This window comes from Neolamprologus multifasciatus, chromosome 7 (assembly GCF_963576455.1).
Source record: "Neolamprologus multifasciatus chromosome 7, fNeoMul1.2, whole genome shotgun sequence".
NCBI lineage: Eukaryota > Metazoa > Chordata > Actinopteri > Cichliformes > Cichlidae > Neolamprologus > Neolamprologus multifasciatus.
Window position 1 is genome coordinate 2,184,897 of NC_140445.1, and position 23,483 is coordinate 2,208,379.

Genomic DNA, 23,483 nt, shown 5'->3' on the forward strand with positions numbered 1-23,483 from the left:
ATTTTCCTCATCTGCTCGTTTTTTTTTGGGGGGGGGGGGGGGGCACAGTGGATCATCTTCCTCAGTCTCATCCTATCCCAGCATCCTCTGTAACATCAACATGCATGTCCCACTTCACTACGTCTGGAAGCATTTATCTGGTATATTCACTCTCCCTCGGCTGCACATGTGCAAACCATTTCTGACCTCTCTGACTCCGAGCTTCCCTCTGAGGACTCGTTTCTAATTCTGTTCATTCCCAATGAACATCTTAACTCCTCAGAGCCGCTGTCAGCTTAAAAACCTTTCCTTTTCCTCTCACTGCTCTGAGTCCATCACAAAACACCCCTGACCCTCGTCTTCACCCATGTCGCCCTGCCTGCACTATCCTCTTCTCTCTGCTCCGTCTGTTGTTTTGGAAGTGTGACTCCAGGTATTTAAAGTCCTCCCCCTCCTGCTCCTTGCAGCTTCAATGTTACACCGTTTCCTCTCATTCGTGCCCGATGTGTTTGTTACACTGGCAAACTGTACAAGTACTCAGACTAGTTATTTTCAATGGAAAATTTATATGGTTTGATGATATGGATGTAAATGATATTCATGTCCTCAACTCTTGAACCCAGCGAAAAAGTAAAGATCTTTAATAATCTACAGTCAGCCAATTTTAAAAGGGCAATTAAAATGTGTGTGAATGGGTGGTGATTTTCCAGCACACTAAGCAGCAGTAACCTCACTTCAAGAGCTACGTTGGAGTCCTTCTCTTCCTCCTCTCCCTCTCGATGTACTTGCTCCTTCAACTACTCCAGTGAGTTCTCATCATTGAATACAATAGACTCTGAACTGTTTTCACTGCAGCTAATAAAAACAAAACGTACCTCAACACTATACCCCGCTGTGATAAAATTACTGGGTACGAGCAGATTATTGGTTTCAAAAGCGCAAAGTTACCAACTTGCAATCAGAAGGGAAAAAGTAAACTATTTGAGAGTAAAAACTTTAATCAGTGCAAATACCAACCTCCTTCAGCTCATCTGTTAAGAAGCCAATTCAAGCAACAGCAGTGGGGTCTGCCACAGTGCAGTATCTTTGCACGACCCTCCATAATTCTCCAGGTTTTATCAGCCGAATATGTTGAACACTTGTTTGTTCATTTGACTGTGATGATGTCACTGAGCCTCGGCACATTTTGAACAGATTACTGTGGTGATATTCCAAATACAAGACCAAAGCTTTCCACATAGTTTAACCAAAAGCTTTAATACAGAGATTTAAATGTGAAGACAGAAAACGATGGTCTCATGTTTACCAGCAGGTAAAACATTTAACATTAGTCTCAGTTGTAAGCTACAGAAGGCATGCCACCAGGCAACTGCTCTGGGGATCCCGGCTCATGGAGGCAATGTGCAAAGTTTGCAGTGGGAAAGACCTGAGCTCCCACGGAGGCCCCACCTGATTCCCACTACAAGTATCACACATGAGTCTCTTTAGACAAAGCTAAAAACAACAAAAGCCACTCCATGAAAGTGGAGAGTTACTTTTCTGGGAGTGCGAAAAAAAGACAGTGGTAAAGCAAATAAAGGTTAAATATAACTAAATGCTGCTTGGTTAACCTCATCTGTGGAGGAGACATTTGAATAACTTCAGCCAGTACCACAATATTTCTCTCTTTTGCTTTAACATTTTATATTTGTTAATTTAGCTGCAGAGCAGTCTAGTGTGTCCATCTCTGACCGAGACATGACTGAGCAGAGTGATCAATTTGTCTTTACATGGTTTAAAAACACACTTGTGTTTGAATATTTCTTAGATAATAACACGGCCGCTCAGGGCCCCACCAGACTCCCCAGTGGTGGAATAATGGGAATCTAGACAGACTCATTATTTATGCTAACAATTAAAAAATGCCAGTGTGAGCAGAAAACTTCATAAACCAGTTTTGCATTAGGGGAAAACAAAAAAGAAGGTTTAGGGATATATTGTGGGGGAAAAGCCTCAAAGAGCTTAGATTTGGAGACTAATTTTTTTCTTTTCATACAAAGGGTAAGATCCACCATACAGTGACTTTTAGAAAAACTAAAAGCAAGAAATGTTTCACAGTTGGCCAGTATATAACCATGAAATGTGATGGATTGCTTTACACTCAATACAATTATAGAGACCAAAAAGGATGAGTGACTAGTTTTCTATAGATAGTGAACATCGTTTATTTTCAATCAGTGCCACTCTTCCACAAGTGGTTAACACACAGGTCAGACTACAAGATGGTGACCTAAGGGTTATAAACCATGGTAACAATCACGTAACTGACTATGTTCCCAATCACACCATTTACAACTCTGTTGGTAATTAAAGTTTGAGCTAATGCAGGAACTAAAACACAAAAGAACAAGCAAGAAACAACACAAGACATTCCTCTACCTTTAACTAAAAATGCTTTATGGTGGTAGACTCTTGGCCAGCCAGACTGCGACTTCAACCATGGAAACCCTGAGGTTTCCAGATGTGCCTCCTTCACCTTATCTTAGATTAATGTCCTAGTAGTGATGCAGTGCCAATGCAACAAGTGCAACAACTTGTCAGCGTTTTAATCTCAAACCTCCAACAAAAACATGAAAACAGCCTCTTTGCACCTCAGCATTTATGCAGTTTGAAGAAACTATAGGTCACTGTGCTCGGCTGCAGCTCTGTGAAATACCATGACATCCTGGAGGCTTTTTGCTGTGAAGCTGCAGGGCACAAGATTACACTAAAAATCAGTGCATCCAGCCACACAAACATGGAAAGCTGCGCAATGCAAGAGCTAAATCTATACTTCATGTTTTTTGTATGGATTAAACAAAAACAAAAAGACTTCAGTCAGCTTAACAGGTTGAAGTAGCTAGATATTTCTAACCTTTGCTCTGACACTTGCTTTCAGTTTGTAGTGCACAGACATGACTGTCACCGTTTCGTCTTGAGCAGCCAATCAAAAGACTTAAACAGGATGGAGCATGGGCACTTTCAAATGAGTAGACAGTAGATTAACATCTCTTCCGTTCAAGTGCATAACTGTAAGACAAGAGATTCAGACATTAAACCAGTTTTCACAGATGTATTCAAGTCATAAGAATGTAATGACTCACCTAAACCTCAGGTACTTTTTGCTTCCAATTGAACTCACAAGGCTGTTATCAAAGTGTTATTTGGTAGGATGAACAGAGGTGAGGATGAAAATGGTTCCAGATTGTTTGGGTTGGTATCCTGGTTGTCACTGGAGATGAAATCCAAAGGGCTGGTGTCTTTCCTGTTGTAGCTGGATATGAAAAAAAGAAGTCTTAGAAGCAAAGGGATGAACTGAACTCTGATAGTATTTGACAATTGTAGACTTAAAACCTTGAGCCTGAACTTGTTAAACATAAGCAAGTTCGTTATGACCATCACTTCCAGCCACATCAAAAAGTTTTGGGTAGTCGCTTTTCCTGTTGAGTTTATTTCTGGCAGAGTCCTGTCTTTGGACTCTCATTTGGCTTGAAGACTGTCCTGAAAATATGGCCAACTGTCAAAAGATTGCATTTTGGCATGAACCGGCTCATAATTCTGACGCGCAGCTGCAGAGTTAAAGGCAGGCCGTTCTGATCCAAAGTGGGTTGAAGTTGACCGCGAGTTCAAGTAAAATGGCTCATAAGCCTGTTGTGCTTGTGAATGTCCAGTAGCAGGATAGTTTAAGGCAGGCCAGTCTGAGGTTAACCGATCTGAGCTTGATTGTGGTTTAATATGAAACGGCTCATAAGTTTGCTGCTGTGGTGCTGCGAAGTTCAGGAAAGGCTTTGCAGATGCAGCTATGGTTGAACTAGATTGTGGTTTAATTGGATATGGCTCATAAGTTTGCTGTTGTGTTGTTCCAAAGTGAGGTCGCTCTGATACAGCTGGGGTTGAACTTTGTCGTTTAATGTGAAATGGCTCATAGGTCTCTTGCTGTGGTGCTGCAAAACTTAGGAAAGGCCTCGCTGATGCAATGAGGTTTGAATTCGATTGTGGTTTAATGGGATGTTGCTCACGAGTCTGTGTTGTTCCAAAGTTCACAAAAGGCCGTTCTGTCCCAATATGCTTTGAACTTTGTGGTTTAACACCAACTGGCTCATGAATGTTTTGCTGGGGTGATGCAAAACGTAAAGGCCTCACTGGTTGCACCAGGGTTGAACTGGACTGTAGTTTGATGGGATATGGTTTATAAAGCTTCTCCTGTGCATCTGTAGCAGCAGAGTTTAAGAAGGGTTGCCTTAATCCAATTATGGCAGAGTTTGATTGCGGTTTAGCTAGATATGGCCCATAACTCTGGTGTTGTGTTGTTCCAAAGTTCACAAAAGGCCATTCTGTTCCAATCTGGTTTGAACTTGGTGGTTTAACACGAACTGGCTCATGAATGTGATGCTGTGGTGATGTAAAGCGTAAAGGCCTCGCTGGTTCAATCAGGGTCGAGCTTGACTGTGGTTTGATGGGATATGGCTCATAAGGTTTCTCCTGTGCTTCTGTACCAGCAGAGTTTAAGAAGGGTTGCCTTAATCCAATTATGGCAGAGTTTGATTGTGGTTTAATAGGATATGGCTTATAACCGTTGTGTTGCATTGTTCCAAAGTTTAGGAAAGGCCGTTCTAATTCAGTCATGGTTGAACTTGGAGGTTTAACACGAACTGGCTTATAAGTCTGCTGCTGTGTTGTTCCAAAGCTTAAGAGAGGCCTTGTTGGCCCAGCCAGAGATGAACTTGGCTTAATATGAACTGGCTCACGAGTCTCTTGCTGGGGTGTTGCAAAACCTACGAAAGGTCTTCCTGATCCAAATAAAGTTGAACTTGATTGTGGTTTCATGGGAAATGGCTGCTCTTGTGTTTCTGTGTGGCCCATACCAGCAGAGTTTAAAGACTGTTGCCTCGATTCAGTCATGGCTGAAATGGGTTTTTCTGGGTTTAAAATATCAGGAGTCTCCGGTTTGTGTTGACTTGCCAAGTGGACAAAATGGCTATTGGTTGGGGTGTTGAGAGATTGAGAGACAGATGAAGAGGAAACAGATGAGCTGACCTGAAAGGCTGGTTTGGAGACAGCAGGCGCATCATTTCCACCATCATGTTTTTTATTAGAAGAATTCTTTCCATCAGTTCTTATCAGGAAATCAAGAAAGGGAATCTTCAGATTGAATTGGTAGCTTCTGGGTTTGGGTGACGGATATTTCTTCTGTGGTGGTTGGGGTAGAACAGTCTCCTTTGGCCATTTGGTGGCAACATTAGATCGTGGCTGCAAGGGGTTTGCAGGCTTGAGGTTTGAGGCTTTTCGGTACACAATGGGATGGTTTTGTTTACAGATATGGAAAGGGGCCGTCATTAAACGTCCCTGCTTTTCCAATGTTTTGTCCTGGGCACTGATGTAGTAGAAAGGATGACAGTTCTCATAGTTGTAGACTTCTTCCTCCTCGCCTTCACTTTGCCACACTCTCGGTTGCACAAAACTTCTGGCTATGAAAGCAAACAGGTGAAGGTTAATTTACAAATTACATTGTAAAATTAGGACATTTAGACTATATTTTCCAAACCAACACCTCTAGAACCTCAACAACATACTTCTGCAGGAATCTATCATAAGAGCATAATTCATTTGATCCATTTAGCTTCATAATTGGTGATTAGCAGCACAGAAACAGTTTGCTAATGCACCGAGCTACATTACCGTTTTTTCAAATGAGGTTTCTCTGGGAGGAACAAGAACAAAGCAGAGATGTGCCATGAAGAATAAACAGGCCTGACAGTTGGCTTAAACAAGGTTCTTGTTTAGTTCCCTGTGCGACATTTTAAGCAGCGTAACATGAAGCACAGGATAACTCATATTTAATAGTGTGGAGCATTTAGACCCAGTAACTCCATAACATTAAAATACTGCAGATATACTCTGCACAGTCCTGTTTCAAGACCATGTAGATTGAAACAGGACTGTGAATAAAGCTTACTTTTAATTATTATTATTATTTTTTTTACTTACAGTGGTATTTAACTGACAATATTTAATCATTTATTAGATTCAGATTGTAAAAATTACATTTCAGGACTGAAGAAGAGTGCCACCTCGAGTCCCCTTATAGATACTCCATTTGCTGTATAGCAAAACAATATTGCAATATAGGAATGTGGATTTTTGTACTAGTTCCCTCTCTTTCCTGTCAGTCAGTGACTTAATTACCAACATATTGCTTTATTCTGCCACACAGAAATGTGGTTACATCAGGAAAGTTGTTAATTTAAATTACTCAACCCCCAACTTTCTGTCTGAATCCATGAAGGCGGAGGAGGAATGGCAGCAATCCTCCACGCCATGGCCCCAGACAGTTTTAATTTGAAAGGCTAACTTAACCGGTTTCTAATCAGAAAACTACATCAAGATATAAACAAAAGCAAATGCACAGTTTGCTTAAAACACCACCCTGACTTGTCAGTGCTGTGTATCAGATTGTAGGCCTAGTGTTTGGTCTTACTTTAATTAGGGGAGCTGGTAAATTGTTGCTGATGGATCAAATCTTAACATCACGCGTGTGAGGCAGGGTTAGATTTGCAGGACTCTTCAGTTATAGTAACACAGGTATTTTAACAAGAAGAGTTTTAGCCCCATCTCCAAACAGCAGGAGGTGAGTCAGGCTTACCTCTTGGAAAAGCTGAGGAGTAGTTCACCTCACTCAACAAACAGACCAGCAATAATCTGTTAAACAGTTACAAATACACAGTCAAGGTAGACCCAGACAAACAAAGACTCCAGTAAATAAAATGAACCTAATAAAACCCATTTGGTTTCATATTTAATGTGTTACCTTGTAATTAGGAAGCCAGCAGCCATGACTGCTGCAGTCGCTGTGTCCTCACAGCTACGAGCGCTGAGCTGGACTGTGCAGCACAGCTGCCCTGTCAGGCGTGGATCCAGAAAGCTCAACTTCCAGCTCCTCCAACCAAACACCCACGAGACTCAAAGTCGAGCGTCCGAGCCACGCGGCTGTCTGTGTGTCTTTTCTATCTTCCTAATGAAAAGTTGGGCTGAAGCAAACTCTGCCTCACACAGGTGCGATCACTTGATGTGATTGGCCTGGCTGAGACGTTAGAATGATTGAATCTATGCCCCAGAGGGGAAGTGGACAATAAGAACACATTTGATACTTCTACAGTACAGTGCTGTATCGTTTTCCTTTTTTATGCATTTTGACATGAAAATAAAACACTAATAATAAAGGTCTTGCATTGAGCTCAAGCACCAACATAAAAGAAATTTGCCACATTAAAAGCAAATTTATCAGAGGTATGAAATATATGTTTTTTATGTTATAAAAGCAAACAAAAAAAAGACTTGAGATACTTTAAGATTAAATAGCTGAATTGTTCTTGGGGTGAGGCAACACTACATGACTGAATGTGCTGTTTAGCCTTCAACCACAAGCACAAACTGAAGCTAATTTACCTGCCTGGTCAACAACACACTACAAGAACCTGCAAGTATCACCACAACCAGATTTGGCTGTGGAAATTCATGAACAGCTGAAGGAGGATGAGTCGGTCTGTCATCTGTGGCCAAGCCAGGAAATAAAAAAACATGTAAAGCCTCCAACATACACAGTGAACTTGGGTGCTTTTATTTTGACGTTACTGAGAAAATCATGAGAGAAATAAATGAACACTGAACAGAAAATGGTAAAGGGACAGAACACATTATTTACAGTGTGCGTTAATCAGCTTGACATTTTTGAAAAGCTTTTAAGCCATGTTCAAAAGGTTGATGAATAAAATTTTAATATCCGATTCAAACTCTAGAGTAGACTGTTTTTCCTCTTTTTTGTACAGAGGAGGGAGAGTGGATACACTGACAAAGGATGTCAAAAATAGAGCTGCCAGGCAATAAAGAGGAAGACCTCAAAGAAGATTCATGGATGTAATGACGGAGGACAAGCAGAGGGTGGAGTAAAGGGAAGGACTCTAGGAAAGGAGGAGGAGGAGGCAGACGATCCACTCTGGCTAAAGAATAAGATGCAGTGGGAATTAACCCAGTGAGGGTTAAGTGAGCTCAAGTTCACACAGACTCAAAATGTGATAACAGAAAAAGCAACTTCACCCGATCTGATGATTTTCTTTGTGTGGTTGGTGTGAAAAACAAACAAACCCCCACCATGGACACAGCTGCAGGAATGTAAACCTGACCTACAAATCAGCCAAGTATAAAACAGGCATCTAACACACATGAACCAGTGTTTATCTACACAACAGACAACTTAAAAAATAAAAGAAACTCCAACGATAGCCATAAAATTTTATTTTTCACCAATAACGGAACTCCCAAAGAGCTGTTTGCTGAAAATGTGGCATCTCTCCTGGCATGCAGTGGCGGTAAATCTAGCTATGAAAAATTATATTTGTCCATATCCAAGGGATGACTTGAAGTAAGGCTATGTACCTTTCGTCCACACGTAAAACTGAAAACAGATTTTTAAAAACTCCTGCCAGGGTGGAGAATTTCAAATACTCAGTTTTTGCGTTTACGTGTGGATGAGGAAAACTGATTTAGTCACAGAACGTCAAAGGTGTGTGCTTTGTTCGACGCGACGCTGTGCACCATGTTATTGTTTACATGAGATGAATTTCTACAATGGCGGATAGAGACAACACTGTTGCTGTTAATCTGACTGTCTGCAGTTCTTACACAGTTACTGTCTGTCCAGAAAGACAGAGGTATCAGATGGAACTTCGGACGTGGCCTCTACATTCAACACAGCTGCTCCCACAATCCTAACGTGGTTTTGAATAAGTTTACTTTTTATTGTTCATTCCTAGTTGCAAATCTACACCAACCAAAATACTTTAATTAACATTTGAAATGCTGAAGGCATTTGAAAAGTAACAAATTTGTCTGCCTTTCCAAGAAAACAAAACCTTTTTGGAAGTACTTTAGTCTTTCTGTCCCAGGCTTCTGATTTTCCAACATTTCATTTTTAGCGTTTACATGTGGACATGTGGAATTTTCTAGTCTAATTTGGAGGAAAATGCAAGGTTCTGTAATGATATGCTAGTAGTGGTGTGGCAGGCGTTAAAAGCTTGAGAGCCTGCAGCATTTGGTTTCAAATCAGGCACACTCAAACTTAACAGCCTCAATTTTAGGGGCTTGTCTAGAGGCAACATATTGGTGAATACTTTAATCTGAGAATTACATATTTTGCTAAAAGGGATTTAGCCAAGGCCAGCCAATCTGGACTGGGTGCAGCAGAAAGTCGTCTTTCAGCAACTGCCAAACCTCAGTGCTCCACTGCATTTGATAAAGGCTCAGGAGGGGACAGGTCTCATTTAACCCTTAGAATCATCTTACCTAAATCTTTGCCATTATTCACCAGGGAGAAAACTTTAAACATTCAAGTCATCTTCTGCAGCCAAGAACTGTCCTGGAGAACAAGTTAAGATGTGAGAAACCATTCAATATTCTGCCAAAACTGACAGTTCGGGTGGCTAATCTCATGTCTTGGCAGGCAGCGAGCCCAGCTTGAGACTCCTCAGAGCAGGAATTCAACTGAAGTGTCATTCGATGGCCGAATGGAGTTTCTACATAAATTGGAGTGCCTGCAAATTTGTACAAGAGCAGGTTGTGAAAGGCGGGACACTTGATTTGGTGTCAAGCCTGCGATAATTGTGAACTACTGCGCTCAGTTACATCTCTAGATGCAGTTCAAAATGTACATCACCCAGATATTTAATGAGCTGCAGAGTCAGTGGCTTTTAACATCCGGGCATAGACTTGTTGCTTCTTGCTTACAAACACATGAATGTCATTAGCTCTAAAGATCAACCTCAACCCAAATGTTCAGCTTTTCTTTCAACCTGACAGAAGACGAGAGAAACTGCAGGAGAGCTTTCACACTTTATTTCAGATAAATACAGGAGATCCTTGTTGCACTGTAGAGCTGTGAAGGAGGAAGAAATTGTGAGGAACAGGTTTTAACCATCAAGAAATGCCATGTTGTAAATCCAAAAGCCAGTGACCCACCTGAGCCCTGCGAGTTTGGCTCGTCTCTTCCATCCATGTCAGTCTGAAGCTGACCGATGGAAATTTGGCCAAGGGTCAGAAGATTGCTGCTTTACTTGACCCCAGTGAGGTCCATGGTAATACCACCAGTAGTCGTTCCACGTAGGATTCATGTGGGAGTTGTAGTAGCCACTGTAAGGGTGGACATATCTCTGAGGATGGCGCGGCCTTGATGGGCGTTCCAGTCCATCTGGCTCTAGAAATGCAGAGTCCCGACCAGGGTGGCCTTCGTCACGATGATCAGGATACTCGTCGGGGTGCGGCCTTGTATGAGACGGCACATAAACCGGCGGTCTTTGGTGACCCAAATCATCTTCCTCAGGCCTGTGTCGACGTCCGCCGTGATGTTCCTGGCGGCGTGGAGAACCTCGTGAAAAGGGAACGGCTAAACTGAACTGGTAGCCCAGCTTGGAAGGATCATTGAGTCTGCCGGGTTTATTAAAACTGTTGTCAATAATAAGGCCGCTTGGTCCGTACCGAGGAGGATTAGCACCATGACGAGCATAAGGAATCTTCAGGCTCAAGTCAAAGCTCCTGGGCTTGGCCACAAGGTGGTCTCTATGTGCTCGAGGCTGGAGCGGATACGTTTCCATGGGTCTGTGGGCGGGAATATTGGAGCGTGGCTGATACGATCTCGGGGATTGGACTTTGACCGGATCGCGCACATTAGGGTAGATCTTTGGATCTGCCGGCCGCAGAGCCCTCATGTACTGGAAAGGACGAGGATTTCCATACACATCGTGTTCCCCTCTTCCACCCTGCCATGCTCCAGGCTGCACAGGACTTGTGGCTGAGAGAAAACATGGGTAAGAATACAGATTATACCAAGCTAAAAAACACATCTACAGTAGACCGATGCAGATTTATCTTAACAGGAGGAAAGTAACTTAAATTTGATAGAGTTCTTCTCTGAGTGGACCAAAATGTTTGTTTCCTAATCTGTAAGGCGGCAAGAAATGTAGATGATTGCAGCTAAAGAAACCTTTTTGCACAGACCTATAATTACTCATTTAGGAGCCTCTCTGGGGAATGTTGGGGTTCAGAAACTTCTTTTACATGTTTAACTACAGTCTGCTTTTAATGTCACTTTAATTGGAGAAAGTATCAGAATTCCAAGAGCGAGCCCAAGCCTCCAAACACACGCCTTCCGGTTCTTATCCACATGTTCTCCCAGTTACAAGCTGTTCATTCCCTTACACGTGCCTCACCCTGCCTCCCCTACGTCCATGCCAGGCCTGGGAGCCGCTGCCAGTACCCTTTGAGACCTTCCCCAAACCGCAGCTCAACTGTCCAGGCCATTCACCTTTACCTACTAAAACACTGTCAAATCTGAAATGACGACATGAGCCCAGCAAGTGAAATTTGATTCTAGAATCAGTCATTTCAGTTTCTTCATGAAAGTATTTACATAAACAGATATTTCCCAGTGTTTAGAACTTTAAAGGGTTAGTTTTCAGTGCCATGAAGAGGATTTAGCTGTTTGTTACCATCCGTTCATTCAGTTGCAGTTTGGACTAGTGCAATTCTCTCCACTTTTTGGTTTGGACCAGTCCTCAACTTACCATCTTCAGGTGGGCCAACATTCAGCCATTTGTCTGCTGACAGGTATGAGACTGATGGAGCATAACCCCAGTGCTAGCCTCCCTACACTGGCTTCCTTACAGGATCCAAGTTGTGCTTTTACATCATGAAAACGACCAAACCCCTTCTTACCCATATGAGCTTCTTTTCAGGCTCCTGAAAGTATGAGGTCAAGTTAAAAACCAGTGTTAATTATTCCACGGTCTAACTTAAATTAGACCCTCTAAATCAGGCGTGGGGAACTCCAGGCCTCGAGGGCCGGTGTCCTGCAGGTTTTAGATGTGCCCTTGATCCAACACAGCTGATTCAAATGGTTAAATTACCTCCTCAACATGCCTTGAAGTTCTCCAGAGGCCTGGTAATGAACTAATCACTTGATTCAGATGTGTTGACACAGGGTGAGATCTAAAACCTGCAGGACACTGGCCCTCGAGGCCAGGAGTTGGACACCCCTGCCTCCAAATACTGGATCTGCACAAACACTGGAACATCTTACGTTTCCTACTAAAGACACATCTTTAATGGACTGACTTTCAGCACATGTTGACCCAAACATAAATTTTTACAGCTTCGGTCACTGTTGCTGCAGATGTTTGTCTTATTGTATCATTTTATATTTTTAATTTATTATTGTTGTGTATTTTACACTTTAGTCTGTAAAGCACTTTGTTGGAAATGTGCTGTATACAAAACACCAAGAACCTTAACACCAGTTGCCTTCAACTGGCGTTTTAGATGTTGTCAAGCCAGTTTAGATGAAGAAAACCTGGCTTTTTGAAAATGTGCTTCTTGTCCATGAAGAAAACCAACTTTTTGGTTTGGTCTGGAATACTTTGTCCCACCACTGGATCTAATCAGCATTTCCAGTTTAACGTTGCTCTAGCATCAGAAACATTCAATTCTTTAGAGTCTTCTGGTGACATTTCTCAGTGTCTGATACAGTTTATCCACTTCAATTCTCTGCTTCCAGAGCAAACCAAATTTAACCTGCTGATTTGGACATGACAGAACTTTAGCCCATTGGCTGCGTTGTCCTTACAAAGATAGACTGCAGACCCATTTAGTGGCACACAGTGGCATTAACAGTCAGCTTTCAAAGACTTCTAATGTTTTAATTATGTGCTCTAGAATATTAGCTGTTCCCAAGGTTGTTTTGTCTCCTGTTTAGTACCCACTGAAGGCCTTCATACTTTCCCCAAGAATATTGAATTTACAGAATGATTAAGTGTTTTCTAAAGAGATGCTCCAGGTTCTGCCTGCAGGCATGACTTTGCTGGACTCTTCAGGTAAGGCAGTAAGTTGTTATAGTTTTTTTTTTTTTTTAATTAAACTGTGGAGCAGGTCGTTTCAGCACAGGCTGAAAATGTTATTTGCTACAGGCTTTGGAAAAAATTCATAACAACAAGATGCAAGTAAGGCTCACCTGCTGGAAAAGCTGAGGAGTAGTCCACATCACTCAAAACATAAAGCAGTAAAAACCTGTCAAACAGCACAAATACAGTCAAGATAAAACCAGAAAAATGTCCACATTTGAGTACAGGAAGTGTAGATCATGAAAGCATATTTAAACGTGGTACCTTGCAATGAGGAACCGAGCAGCCATGACTGCTGCAGCTGCACTCGCTGTGTCCTCACAAACCCTCCAACCGGACTGTGCATGCAGTAGTGCCCTGTCAGCTGGCGAGTCGACACACACCAGCTACTCCAGCCAAACACCAGTGTGCTTCTGTCAAGTGCTCAGGACATGCTGCTGTCTTTATAGGACCTTCCTACTGCAGGTGTTTCCAATTAGCCTGTTTTAATGAGAAGTTGAACTGAGGTACCCAACAGGTCAACCTCCCTCCCACATACACGTGTGAGGGAGAGACAAGAAATTAGTGGCTATATTTAGAAACCTGAGGAATTTGTTTAGGACAGCAACACAGAATTACAAAATCTTTTATTTGAATATCTTCCCGTTACAGGATTGAAGGAGACAACGTAGTTATTTTTTCCTGCTATTTTCCCATCCACGCTCCAGTAGGTGGCGGTAATGTGGCTTTAAGTTGGTTTACCAGCTGCCATTAGGCTTTAAAGAAGAAGAGCCTTCAACTGCACCAAAGAGTAAAACAGTGAAATGTGGATTATTAAACATTAGGTCTCTCTCTTCCAAGTCCCTGTTAGTACATGAGTTAATAATTGATCAACAAATCGATTTACTCTGCCTTACAGAAACCTGGTTGCAGCAGGATGATTATGTTAGTTTAAATGATTCAACACCCCCGAGTCATTCTAACTACCAGAAACCTGGAAGCACGGGCCGAGGGGGAGGTGTGGCAGCAATTTTTCACACCAGCCTATTAATCAACCAAAGACCCAGACAGACTTTTAATTCATTTGAAAGCCTGATGCTTAGCCTTGTCCACCCCAGCTGTAAAACTCAGAAACCAGTCTTACTTGTTATCATTTATCGTCCACCTGGGACACCTCGTCCACGTAGCCTAAAGCAGATAACTTGTAAGTTGGAAAGGAAATGGCACGTCACAAATTTAGAAGATCATCATTTAGCCTGGAGAAACTGTTTGTTGCTTTATGAGAAAGCCCTCTGTAAAGCCTGAACATCTTACTATTCATCACTGACTGAAGAAAATAAGAACAACCCCAGGTTTCTCTTCAGCAGAGTAGCCAGGCTGACAAAAAGTCAGAGCTCTGTTGAGCAGTGTTGGTCAAGTTTCTTGAAAAAAGTAATCAGTAACTAATTGCTGATTACTTCCCCCAAAAAGTAATCCCGTTACTTTACTGATTACTTATTTTCAAAAGTAATTAATTACTTAGTTACTTTTTAAAAACACGAATTACAACCTGAATAGGTGATAAAGCGATAGATCTTTCAGCCCAATTCTACTTTTTCTGCATAATCCATCATACAAAATGTAATCAAATGGAAAAGTCTCTTTTTTAAACTTGTTTTATTAGTTTTAATCTTTTAACTTTATGCATCAAGCAAAAATGTAATTATATGCAACATTCTCTGACTGGAAGAAATTTGTTTAACATTTAAACCTATTTTCTGCACATTCCAGCATATAAAATAAAATAGTTTTTTGTGTTTACACACAAATAGATGCAAGGAAAACACAGCAGAAAATAAATAAAATCAAAGACTAGCGGTCCTGTTGCTCTAGGAGTGGGGGAGGCGGAGGTTTGCCCTGGTGCAGGTGTGCCGCAGCGGTCAGTGGAAGAATCCGCGAGTTTCTCTGTGAATTTCCATGGCAGCGCACTCGATGCTTACTCGGAAGTTTAGGGTTTCTTTCGCGCCACGAAGAACGAACGCTAATGTTTTTGTCACTTTTTACGGAACCAAACTCAAAATAAGGTCAGTACTTCCACGCTTTAAATGCACACAGCTGTTGTCACGAACGTCACACTCGCTTACGTCACTGTCATGAGACATTCTCGCAAAAAACTCACGGTTTTAGTAACGCAGCATTCCTATGGGAAAGTACCGGTAATCTAATTACCGTTTTTGCAATAGTAATCCCTTGCTTTACTCGTTACTTGAAAAAAGTAATCGGATTACAGTAACACGTTTTTTTTGAGCCAACCATCCCTTTAACATTAACAAGTAATGACTTCATTAACATCTTCACAAATAAAATTTTAACAATTAGAGAAAAAATTACCCATAATCATCTGACAGATGCAACATTTAGAGTCTTTTTCTCCAACTGATATTTCTGAGTTAGCTAATTATAGGCCAATCTCCAACCTTCCTTTCATATCAAAAATCCTTGAAAGAGTAGTTGTCACACAGCTAACAGATCATCTGCAGAGGAATGGTTTATTTGAAGAGTTTCAGTCAGGTTTCAGAGCTCATCACAGCACAGAAACAGCTTTAGTGAAGGTTACAAATGATCTTCTTATGGCCTCTGACAGTGGACTCGTCTCTGTGCTTGTCCTGCTAGACCTCAGTGCAGCGTTCGATACTGTCGACCATAATATCCTATTAGAGCGATTAGAACATGCTGTCGGTATTACAGGTACTGCACTGCAGTGGTTTGTATCATATCTATCTAATAGACTCCAGTTTGTGCATGTAAATGGAGAGTCCTCTTCACACACCGAGGTTAATTATGGAGTTCCACAGGGTTCAGTGCTAGGACCAATTCTGTTTACATTATACATGCTTCCCTTAGGCAGCATCATTAAAAGACATAGCATACATTTTCACTGCTATGCAGATGACACCCAGCTCTATCTGTCCATGAAGCCAGATAACACACACCAATTAGTTTAACTGTAGGAAAGTCTGAAAGACATAAAGACTTGGATGGCCGCTAACTTTCTGCTTCTTAATTGAGATCAAACTGAGGTTATTGTACTCGGCGCTGAAAATCTTAGAAATATGGCATCTAACCAGATTCTTACTCTGGATGGCATTACCTTGGCCTCCAGTAACACTGTGAGGAACCTTGGAGTCATTTTTGACCAGGACATGTCCTTCAACGCACATATTAAACAAATATGTAAGACTGCTTTCTTCCATTTGTGCAACATCTCTAAAGTCAGAAATATCCTGTCTCAGAGTGACGCTGAAAAACTAGTTCATGCATTTATTACTTTCAGGCTGGACTACTGTAATTCATTATTATCAGCAAGTCCTAAAAACTCCCTGAAAAGCCTTCAGTTAATCCAAAATGCTGCAGCAAGAGTCCTGACAGGGACTAGAAAGAGAGCAGATTTCTCCTTTCCTTCTATTGGCTTCCCTTCATTGGCTTCCTGTTAAATCCAGAATTGAATTCAAAATCCTGCTCCTCACATACAAGGTCTTAAATAATCAGGCCCCATCTTATCTTAATGACCTTGTAGTACCATATCACCCTATTAGAGCACTTCGCTCTCACACTGCAGGCCTACTTGTTGTTCCTAGAGTATTTAAAAGTAGAATGGGAGGCAGAGCCTTCAGTTTTCAGGCCACTCTTCTGTGGAACCAGCTTCCAGTTTGGATTCGGGAGACAGACACTATCTCTACTTTCAAGATTAGGCTTCAAACTTTCCTTTTTGCTAAAGTATATCGTTAAGGCTGGACCAGGTGACCATGAATCCTCCCTTAGTTATGCTGATATAGTTTAGGCTGCTGGGGGATTCCCATGATGCATTGGTTGATAGTTCTTCACTCACTATGTGTTAATACACCTCCCTCATACTTGTCATTAATCTCTGTCTCTCTTCCACAGCATGTCTTTATCCCGTCGTCCTTCTATTCTTATCTTACCAGTTATAAATTTAAGTAAGTGAGGAAGTTGGACCCATTCCAGCTGTAATAAGGCAAGACTACTCACTCTGGCATCCACACCCAACACCAATATAGAATCACTATTTAAACACAGACACAGCAGGCCCTGATGTAAGATCAAACACTGCATTTCTTACTACAGAGGTGACAACATTTCTGGCAAAGCAACCTGCTGGTGGTCAAATATCTTTGTAGAAGGCAACTACAGAAGTCCTATAAAATGTTAAAGATTTCTAAAACTATTATTGGACATTTTATAAATTATAAGTGAATACCAAGTTATTTTTGCCCTAAAGGGACTAGAGATGTAAGAGTAAAAATATAAATGATGACATCAGATGCAAGAAGGAAATTGTGTATTTATTTGCATGGTGAGTTACAGTCTTGGCAGAAATGCGCTCCAACAGTAAAATAACCTTTGTGCACAGATTGAACAGAGTTGACACCGAGTTAGTTCCTGTGTAAAGAAGCCTGTTGCAGAGTTTGTGCCATGTTTAAGGCAGGCCATTCTGATCCAGCTATTGCCGAACTGGACTGTGGCTTAACACGACCTGGCTCAAAGGTTTGTTGCCGAGGTGGTGCCGAATTGAAGACAGGCCATTCTGATCCACCAAAGGTTGAACTTGATTGTGGCTTAACACGACCCGGCTCAAAGGTTTGTTGCCGAGGTGGTGCCAAATTGAAGCCAGGCCATTCTGATCCACCAAGGGTTGAACTTGATTGTGGCTTAAGATAACCTGATTCATGAGTCTGTTGCTGAATTGGTGCCAAGTTTAAAGCAGGCCATTCTGATCCAGCTATTGCTGAACTTGCTTGAGGCTTAAGATGACCTGCCTCAAAGGATTGTTGCCGGGGTGGTGCTGAATTGAAGCCAGGCCATTCTGATCCAGCCATTGCTGAACTTGCTTGAGGCTTAAGATGACCTGCCTCAAAGGATTGTTGCCAGGGTGGTGCCAAGTTTAAGGCAGGCCATTCTGATCCACCAAGGGTTGAGCTTGATTGAGGCTTAAGACCAGCTGCCTCAAAGAATTGTTGCCGGGGTGGTGCTGAATTGAAGGCAGGCCATTCTGATCCACCAAGGGTCGAACTTGATTGAGGCTTAAGACCAGCTGCCTCAAAGAATTGTTGCCGGGGTGGTGCTGAATTGAAGACAGGCCATTCTGATCCAGCTATTGCTGAACTTGCTTGAGGCTTAAGATGACCTGCCTCAAAGGATTGTTGCCGGGGTGGTGCTGAATTGAAGGCAGGCCATTCTGATCCACCAAGGGTCGAACTTGATTGAGGCTTAAGACCATCTGCCTCAAAGGATTGTTGCCGGGGTGGTGCCAAGTTTAAGGCAGGCCATTTGGATCCACCAAGGGTTGAGATTGATTGAGGCTTAAGACCAGCTGCCTCAAAGGATTGTTGCCAGGGTGGTGCTGAATTGAAGGCAGGCCATTCTGATCCACCAAGGGTTGAGATTGATTGAGGCTTAAGACCATCTGCCTCAAAGGATTGTTGCCGGGGTGGTGCCAAGTTTAAGGCAGGCCATTTGGATCCACCAAGGGTTGAGATTGATTGAGGCTTAAGACCAGCTGCCTCAAAGGATTGTTGCCAGGGTGGTGCCGAATTGAAGACAGGCCATTCTGATCCAGCTATTGCTGAGCTTGATTGAGGCTTAAGACCATTTGCCTCAAAGGATTGTTGCCGGGGTGGTGCCGAATTGAAGACAGGCCATTGTGATCCAGCTATTGCTGAACTTGCTTGAGGCTTAAGATGACCTACCTCAAAGGATTGTTGCCGGGGTGGTGCCGAATTGAAGGCAGGCCATTCTGATCCAGCAAGGGTTGAACTTGATTGAGGTCTAAGATAACCTGCTTCATGCGTCTGTTGCTGTGTTGCTGCAGAGTTAAAGAAAGGCCATTCTGATCCAGTTATTGGTGAACTTGATTGGGGTTTAAAACGACTTGGCTCAAAAGTCTGTTGTGGTGTTGTTTCAAAGTTGAAGAAAGGCCTTTCTGTTTCATCCAGAGTGGAACTTTGTGGTTTAATATGAACTGGCTCATAAGTCTCCTCCTGTGTTTGAAAATGTAGAAAAGGTCTTTCTGATCCAGTAAGAGTTGAACTTGATTGTGTTTCGATGGAATATGGTTTATAAGCCTGTTCCTGTGCTTCTGAGTAACTACTACCAGCAGAGTTTAAGAAAGGTTGCATTTCCTGCTTTATGTTACCGTAATTGACAAACTCTGTGTTCTCTGGATTTTCTTGACTTACTGAACTGTCAACATAGCTGGTCATTGGGATATTGGGAGATTGAGAGACAGATGAAGAGGGAACGGATAAGTCGATTTGAAAGCCTGGTTTAGAGACAGGAGCAGTATCATTTCCACCATCATGTCCTTCACTGGCCAAATCTCCCCCTTCATTTCTGACCAAAAAATCAAAATATGGAATGCTCAGACTAAATTCGTAGCTTTTGGGTTTGGGTGACAGATATTCCTTCTGTGGTGGAGGCTGGGGTAGAACAGTCTCCTTTGGCCATTTGGTGGCAACATTAGATCGTGGCTGCAAGGGGTTTGCAGGCTTGAGGTTTGAGGCTTTTTGGTACACTATGGGATGGTTTTGTTTACAGATATGGAAAGGGGCCGTCTTAAAACGTCCCTGCTTTTCCAATGTTTTGTCCTGGGCACTGATGTAGTAGAAAGGATGACAGTCCTCATAGTTGTAGACTTCCTCCTCTCCTTCACTTTGCCACACTCTCGGTTGCACAAAACGTCTGGCTATGAAAGAAAACAAGTGAAGGTTAATGTAAATATTACATTGTAATTTGTAATTTCTGCAAGATTAGATGGCAAGACCGCTGACCAAGATGGCAGCAGCATGTCTCCTTGTTGAATGTCTGCTTTGAATTTGTTGGGTATTTTTCTGTTTTTACTATTTTAAATTGATTCTAGTGTTTTTCCAACAAGGTATTTTAAGGGTATTTTAAACTATTCTGTTAGTTCTTGGAAAGTGCGCAAATGTCTGTTTTACATAACAGACATTTAACACCCTTGGCTTGGAACAAACTGCAGAACGACTGGAAAACAACTGAATTCATTTCATAAAGCGCTTAAGTGCTAACTAAGAATGCTTGAGGCCAAGTCCATAACATGCAATTGCTTCAATTAGATCGTCATTTTAATGGAATTTTTGTATTTTCTTTTGATTTAAAATTTTTTTAAATCTTTATTTTATTCTTTTCATTTAAGTTTGCATTTGTGTTGTTGCTGTCTGTGTTTAACAGTAATTTCTGTGACTTGTAACTTGCTGCTGCCCATCTTGGCCAAGTCTCCCTTGAAAAAGAGGTTTTTAATCTCAATGGGATCTTCCTGGTTAAATAAAGGTTAGAAAGAAGCAGTAAAATTTAGACATTAAAAATCTATTTTCAACACGTCTCTAGAATCTCAACAACAATCTAATTTGAATTAATGGACTTCATAATTCATGATTAGCAGCAGAAACAGTTCACCCAAGTGTTGTTACTGTGTTTTTCAAATGAGAACAAAGGAGCGTCATGACGAATAAACCGGCCTGACAGTCGGCTTAAAGAAGGCTCGTCTAGTTCCCCGTGAAACAATTTAAGCAGCATAAGATGAAGCACAGGACAACTCATTTTATACCAACTGTATTTCATATAGTGTGGAGACAGCATCTAGATCCAGTACACAAGAACTCCGTAGCGTGAGAATGCTGCAAACATACCCTGAACACTGTCCTGTTTTAAGACCATATACATTTGAAAAGTTAATAGCATATATTTCTTATCATTAATTAGACTCAGATTGTAAAAATTACATTTTAGGACTGAAGAAGAGTGCCACCTCAAGTCCCCTTTATAGACATTCCCCTGCTTTTGCAAATTGTTATGACTCTTTGTTGATTTGTGCAGGGTTGGAGAAAAAAAAAAGAAAAAACATAGGTCAGATTTCTTACATCACTATACATATTAAAGCACACTTTAATAACCACGGTTTGGTTGAGAGCTGCTAGAATATTCAAGAATTTTAAAGCCATCTTGTGCCTGTAAGTCTGCAGATGAAGCCAACGTGAATGAAGCAGTGCACAGTTTCCCTAAAACACCACCCTGAATTGTCAGTGCTGTGTATCAGATCGTAGGCCTAGTGTTTGGTCTTACTTTAATCAGGGGAGCTGTTAAATTGTTGCTAACAGATCAAATCTTAACAGGGTTTAATTTGCAGGACTCTTCAGTTATAGTAACACAGGTATTTTAACAAGAAGAGTTTTATCCCCATCTCCAAACAGCAGGAGGTGAGTCAGGCTTACCTCTTGGAAAAGCTGAGGAGTAGTTCACCTCACTCAACAAACAGACCAGCAAAAATCTGTTAAACAGTTACAAATACACAGTCAAGGTAGACCCAGACAAACAAAGACTCCAGTAAATAAAATGAACCTAATAAAACCCATTTGGTTTCATATTTAATGTGTTACCTTGTAATTAGGAAGCCAGCAGCCATGACTGCTGCAGTCGCTGTGTCCTCACAGCTACGAGCGCTGAGCTGGACTGTGCAGCACAGCTGCCCTGTCAGGCGTGGATCCAGAAAGCCCAACTTCCAGCTCCTCCAACCAAACACCCACAAGACTCAAAGTCGAGCGTCCGAGCCACGCGGCTGTCTGTGTGTGTCTTTTCTATCTTCCTAATGAAAAGTTGGGCTGAAGCAAACTGCCTCACACAGGTGCGAACACTTGATGTGATTGGCTGAGACGTTAGGATGATTGAATCTACGCCCCAGAGGGGAAGTGGACAATAAGAACACATTTGATTTCAACTTCTGACCTGATTGTCTAAGTGCAGAGCTGTATTATAGTGGGGTTTTCTTTCTTTTATAATTTTATACACTTTGCACACACCTTTAAAGGCCTTGTATTGACATCAGGAGCCACAGTAAAAAAGATGATCCCATATTGAAGATAAATGTAGCCTCTGTGATGTCCCCCAACCCGTCTTGAACCCTTAAGTTCAGTATTTCTCACGACCAGCTCTTGGTGTTTGGAAACTGAACGTGATCAATCAGGGTTGGATCTGGCTGATTCACTGCTCTCTCACGTGGCTGAGAAACCTGAAGGGTTGGTTTCTCATAAACCTTTAAATAATGTGATTATCTTTATGACATTTATATATAAAAATTGCAAGTCATGCTTCACACTGAGGTAAGTTTTTCAGTGTCAGGTAATTTCAAATGCAGCGTTTCTGTCACCTCAACAAACATCAGCAAACACAGTGACACAGTGTGCTGCAGCTGAAGGTCCAGCTGTTGTATTTCACAGGGAGACAAAAGAAAGAGAGCTAACTTCACTCACAGATGGAGAAAGATAAAAAAGACAGGACAGGAGAGGAGGAAGAGATGTTTTCAGTGGGATTTGATTAACTGGAAATGTAAAGCCTCGTGGTTTTAAACGAGATACCGATCTGTACATGTGACGTTGTGTTTCTTCGTGCTGTGAAACGTGCGGAAAAACAAACTGTCAGTGTAGAGGATGGACTATTACAACTCATAAAACACCTGCTGACATCTTGTTAAATTCGGTTGTGTAAATCCACAAAGAGCAGCTGATCACAGCCTGTACACAAAGAACATCTTATTTTTCTTTCAATTCAATTTTATTTATATAGCGCCAAATCACAACAAAAGTCGCCTCAAGGCGCTTCATAGATACAGAGAAAAACCCAACAATCATATGACCACCTATGTGCAAGCACTTTGGCGACAGTGGGAAGGAAAAACTCTCTTTTAACAGGAAGAAACCTCCAGCAGAACCAGGCTCAGGGAGGGGCGGGGCCATCTGCTGTGATTGGTTGGGGTTTCATTTTCCTTCTTTAACTCATTTTCTACTTAGCTCTTACTTTCTTACTTTGAGCACATTTCAGAGTCTATTCATTTACTTGAGTAAAGCCATTAAATTACTATTTTAACTTTTAATAGAGTATTTTTAACACCTTTAACACACATATTTTTAACCTGTATTTGTATTTAATTTTAGAACGTCTGGACATTTATCACCCTTGCTGATATGCTGACATTGAAACCAAACTCTCTTTTCGCTGTTTAACACGACTTGGCTCAAAAGTCTATTGCAGTGTTGTTTCACAGTTGAAGAAAGGCCTTCTGTTTCATGCAGAGTGGAACTTTGTGGTTTTACATGACCTGGCTCATGAGTCTGCTCCTGTGTTTAGGAGGCACTAGTTCAAGAAGGGTTGCCTTGATCCAATCATATCTGTACTGATGAAGAGGGAACAGATTAGTCGGTTTGACCTGGTTTGGGGACAGCAGGAGCATCATTTCCACCATCACGTCCTTCACTGGACAAATCCCCCTCTTCATTTCTGACCAAAAGATCAAAATAAGGAATTCTCAGACTAAATTCGTAGCTTTTGGGTGATTGATATTTCTTCTGTGGTGGAGGCTGGAGTAGAACAGTCTCCTTTGGCGGCAACATTAGATCGTGGCTGCAGTTACAACAAAACAGTCAAGCTAAACAACTTTATTGATCTACAGTCCAAAACCAACATGAAAGAAGTGAACAGTAGTGAATGGAAGTG

The 23,483-nt window shown here is 41.7% G+C and overlaps 2 protein-coding genes across 8 annotated transcripts; both read right to left on the reverse strand.

Annotated features, from left to right (window-relative positions):
• Positions 1-33: 33 nt before the first annotated feature.
• On the reverse strand, positions 34-21,571 carry LOC146513439 (uncharacterized). Of its 7 annotated transcripts, none has more exons than XM_085168057.1 (5): positions 21,374-21,571; positions 21,209-21,264; positions 19,078-19,662; positions 3,102-4,511; positions 34-3,027 (listed from the first exon to the last, which is right to left on the reverse strand). In XM_085168057.1, exons 1-4 carry the CDS (start codon positions 21,397-21,399, stop codon positions 3,478-3,480), a joined length of 1,701 nt encoding a protein of 566 aa, XP_085024183.1. In that variant the 5' UTR covers positions 21,400-21,571; the 3' UTR covers positions 34-3,027; positions 3,102-3,477. The 7 variants fall into 7 exon arrangements, with proteins under 7 accessions (XP_085024183.1, XP_085024182.1, XP_085024180.1 ...); XM_085168056.1 differs by lacking the exons at positions 19,078-19,662; positions 21,209-21,264; positions 21,374-21,571 and adding exons at positions 5,388-5,465; positions 6,641-6,696; positions 6,806-7,015 and having other exon boundaries at positions 3,102-5,339; XM_085168054.1 differs by lacking the exons at positions 19,078-19,662; positions 21,209-21,264; positions 21,374-21,571 and adding exons at positions 6,641-6,696; positions 6,806-7,012 and having other exon boundaries at positions 3,102-3,271; positions 3,352-5,465.
• LOC146513440 (uncharacterized) lies at positions 9,871-13,366 on the reverse strand. The gene is made up of 4 exons (XM_085168059.1): positions 13,206-13,366; positions 13,052-13,107; positions 10,009-10,837; positions 9,871-9,925 (listed from the first exon to the last, which is right to left on the reverse strand). The coding sequence occupies exons 1-3, from the start codon at positions 13,229-13,231 to the stop codon at positions 10,047-10,049; spliced, it is 873 nt and encodes a 290-aa protein (XP_085024185.1). The 5' UTR covers positions 13,232-13,366; the 3' UTR covers positions 9,871-9,925; positions 10,009-10,046.
• Positions 21,572-23,483: the final 1,912 nt, after the last annotated feature.

What these genes read in the sequence shown, in the direction of transcription:
- LOC146513440 (XM_085168059.1), bottom strand. Translation starts at nt 13,231, where the DNA reads ATGGCTGCTCGGTTCCTCATTGCAAG. An exon ending in GCTCGGTTCCTCATTGCAAG is followed by an intron (nt 13,108 to 13,205) that starts GTACCACGTTTA and finishes GCTGTTTGACAG; the next exon opens with GTTTTTACTGCTTTATGTTT. An exon ending in CTCCTCAGCTTTTCCAGCAG is followed by an intron (nt 10,838 to 13,051) that starts GTGAGCCTTACT and finishes GTTTTCTCTCAG; the next exon opens with CCACAAGTCCTGTGCAGCCT.
- LOC146513439 (XM_085168051.1), bottom strand. Translation starts at nt 21,399, where the DNA reads ATGGCTGCTGGCTTCCTAATTACAAG. An exon ending in GCTGGCTTCCTAATTACAAG is followed by an intron (nt 21,265 to 21,373) that starts GTAACACATTAA and finishes ACTGTTTAACAG; the next exon opens with ATTTTTGCTGGTCTGTTTGT. An exon ending in CTCCTCAGCTTTTCCAAGAG is followed by an intron (nt 19,663 to 21,208) that starts GTAAGCCTGACT and finishes TTTCTTTCATAG; the next exon opens with CCAGACGTTTTGTGCAACCG.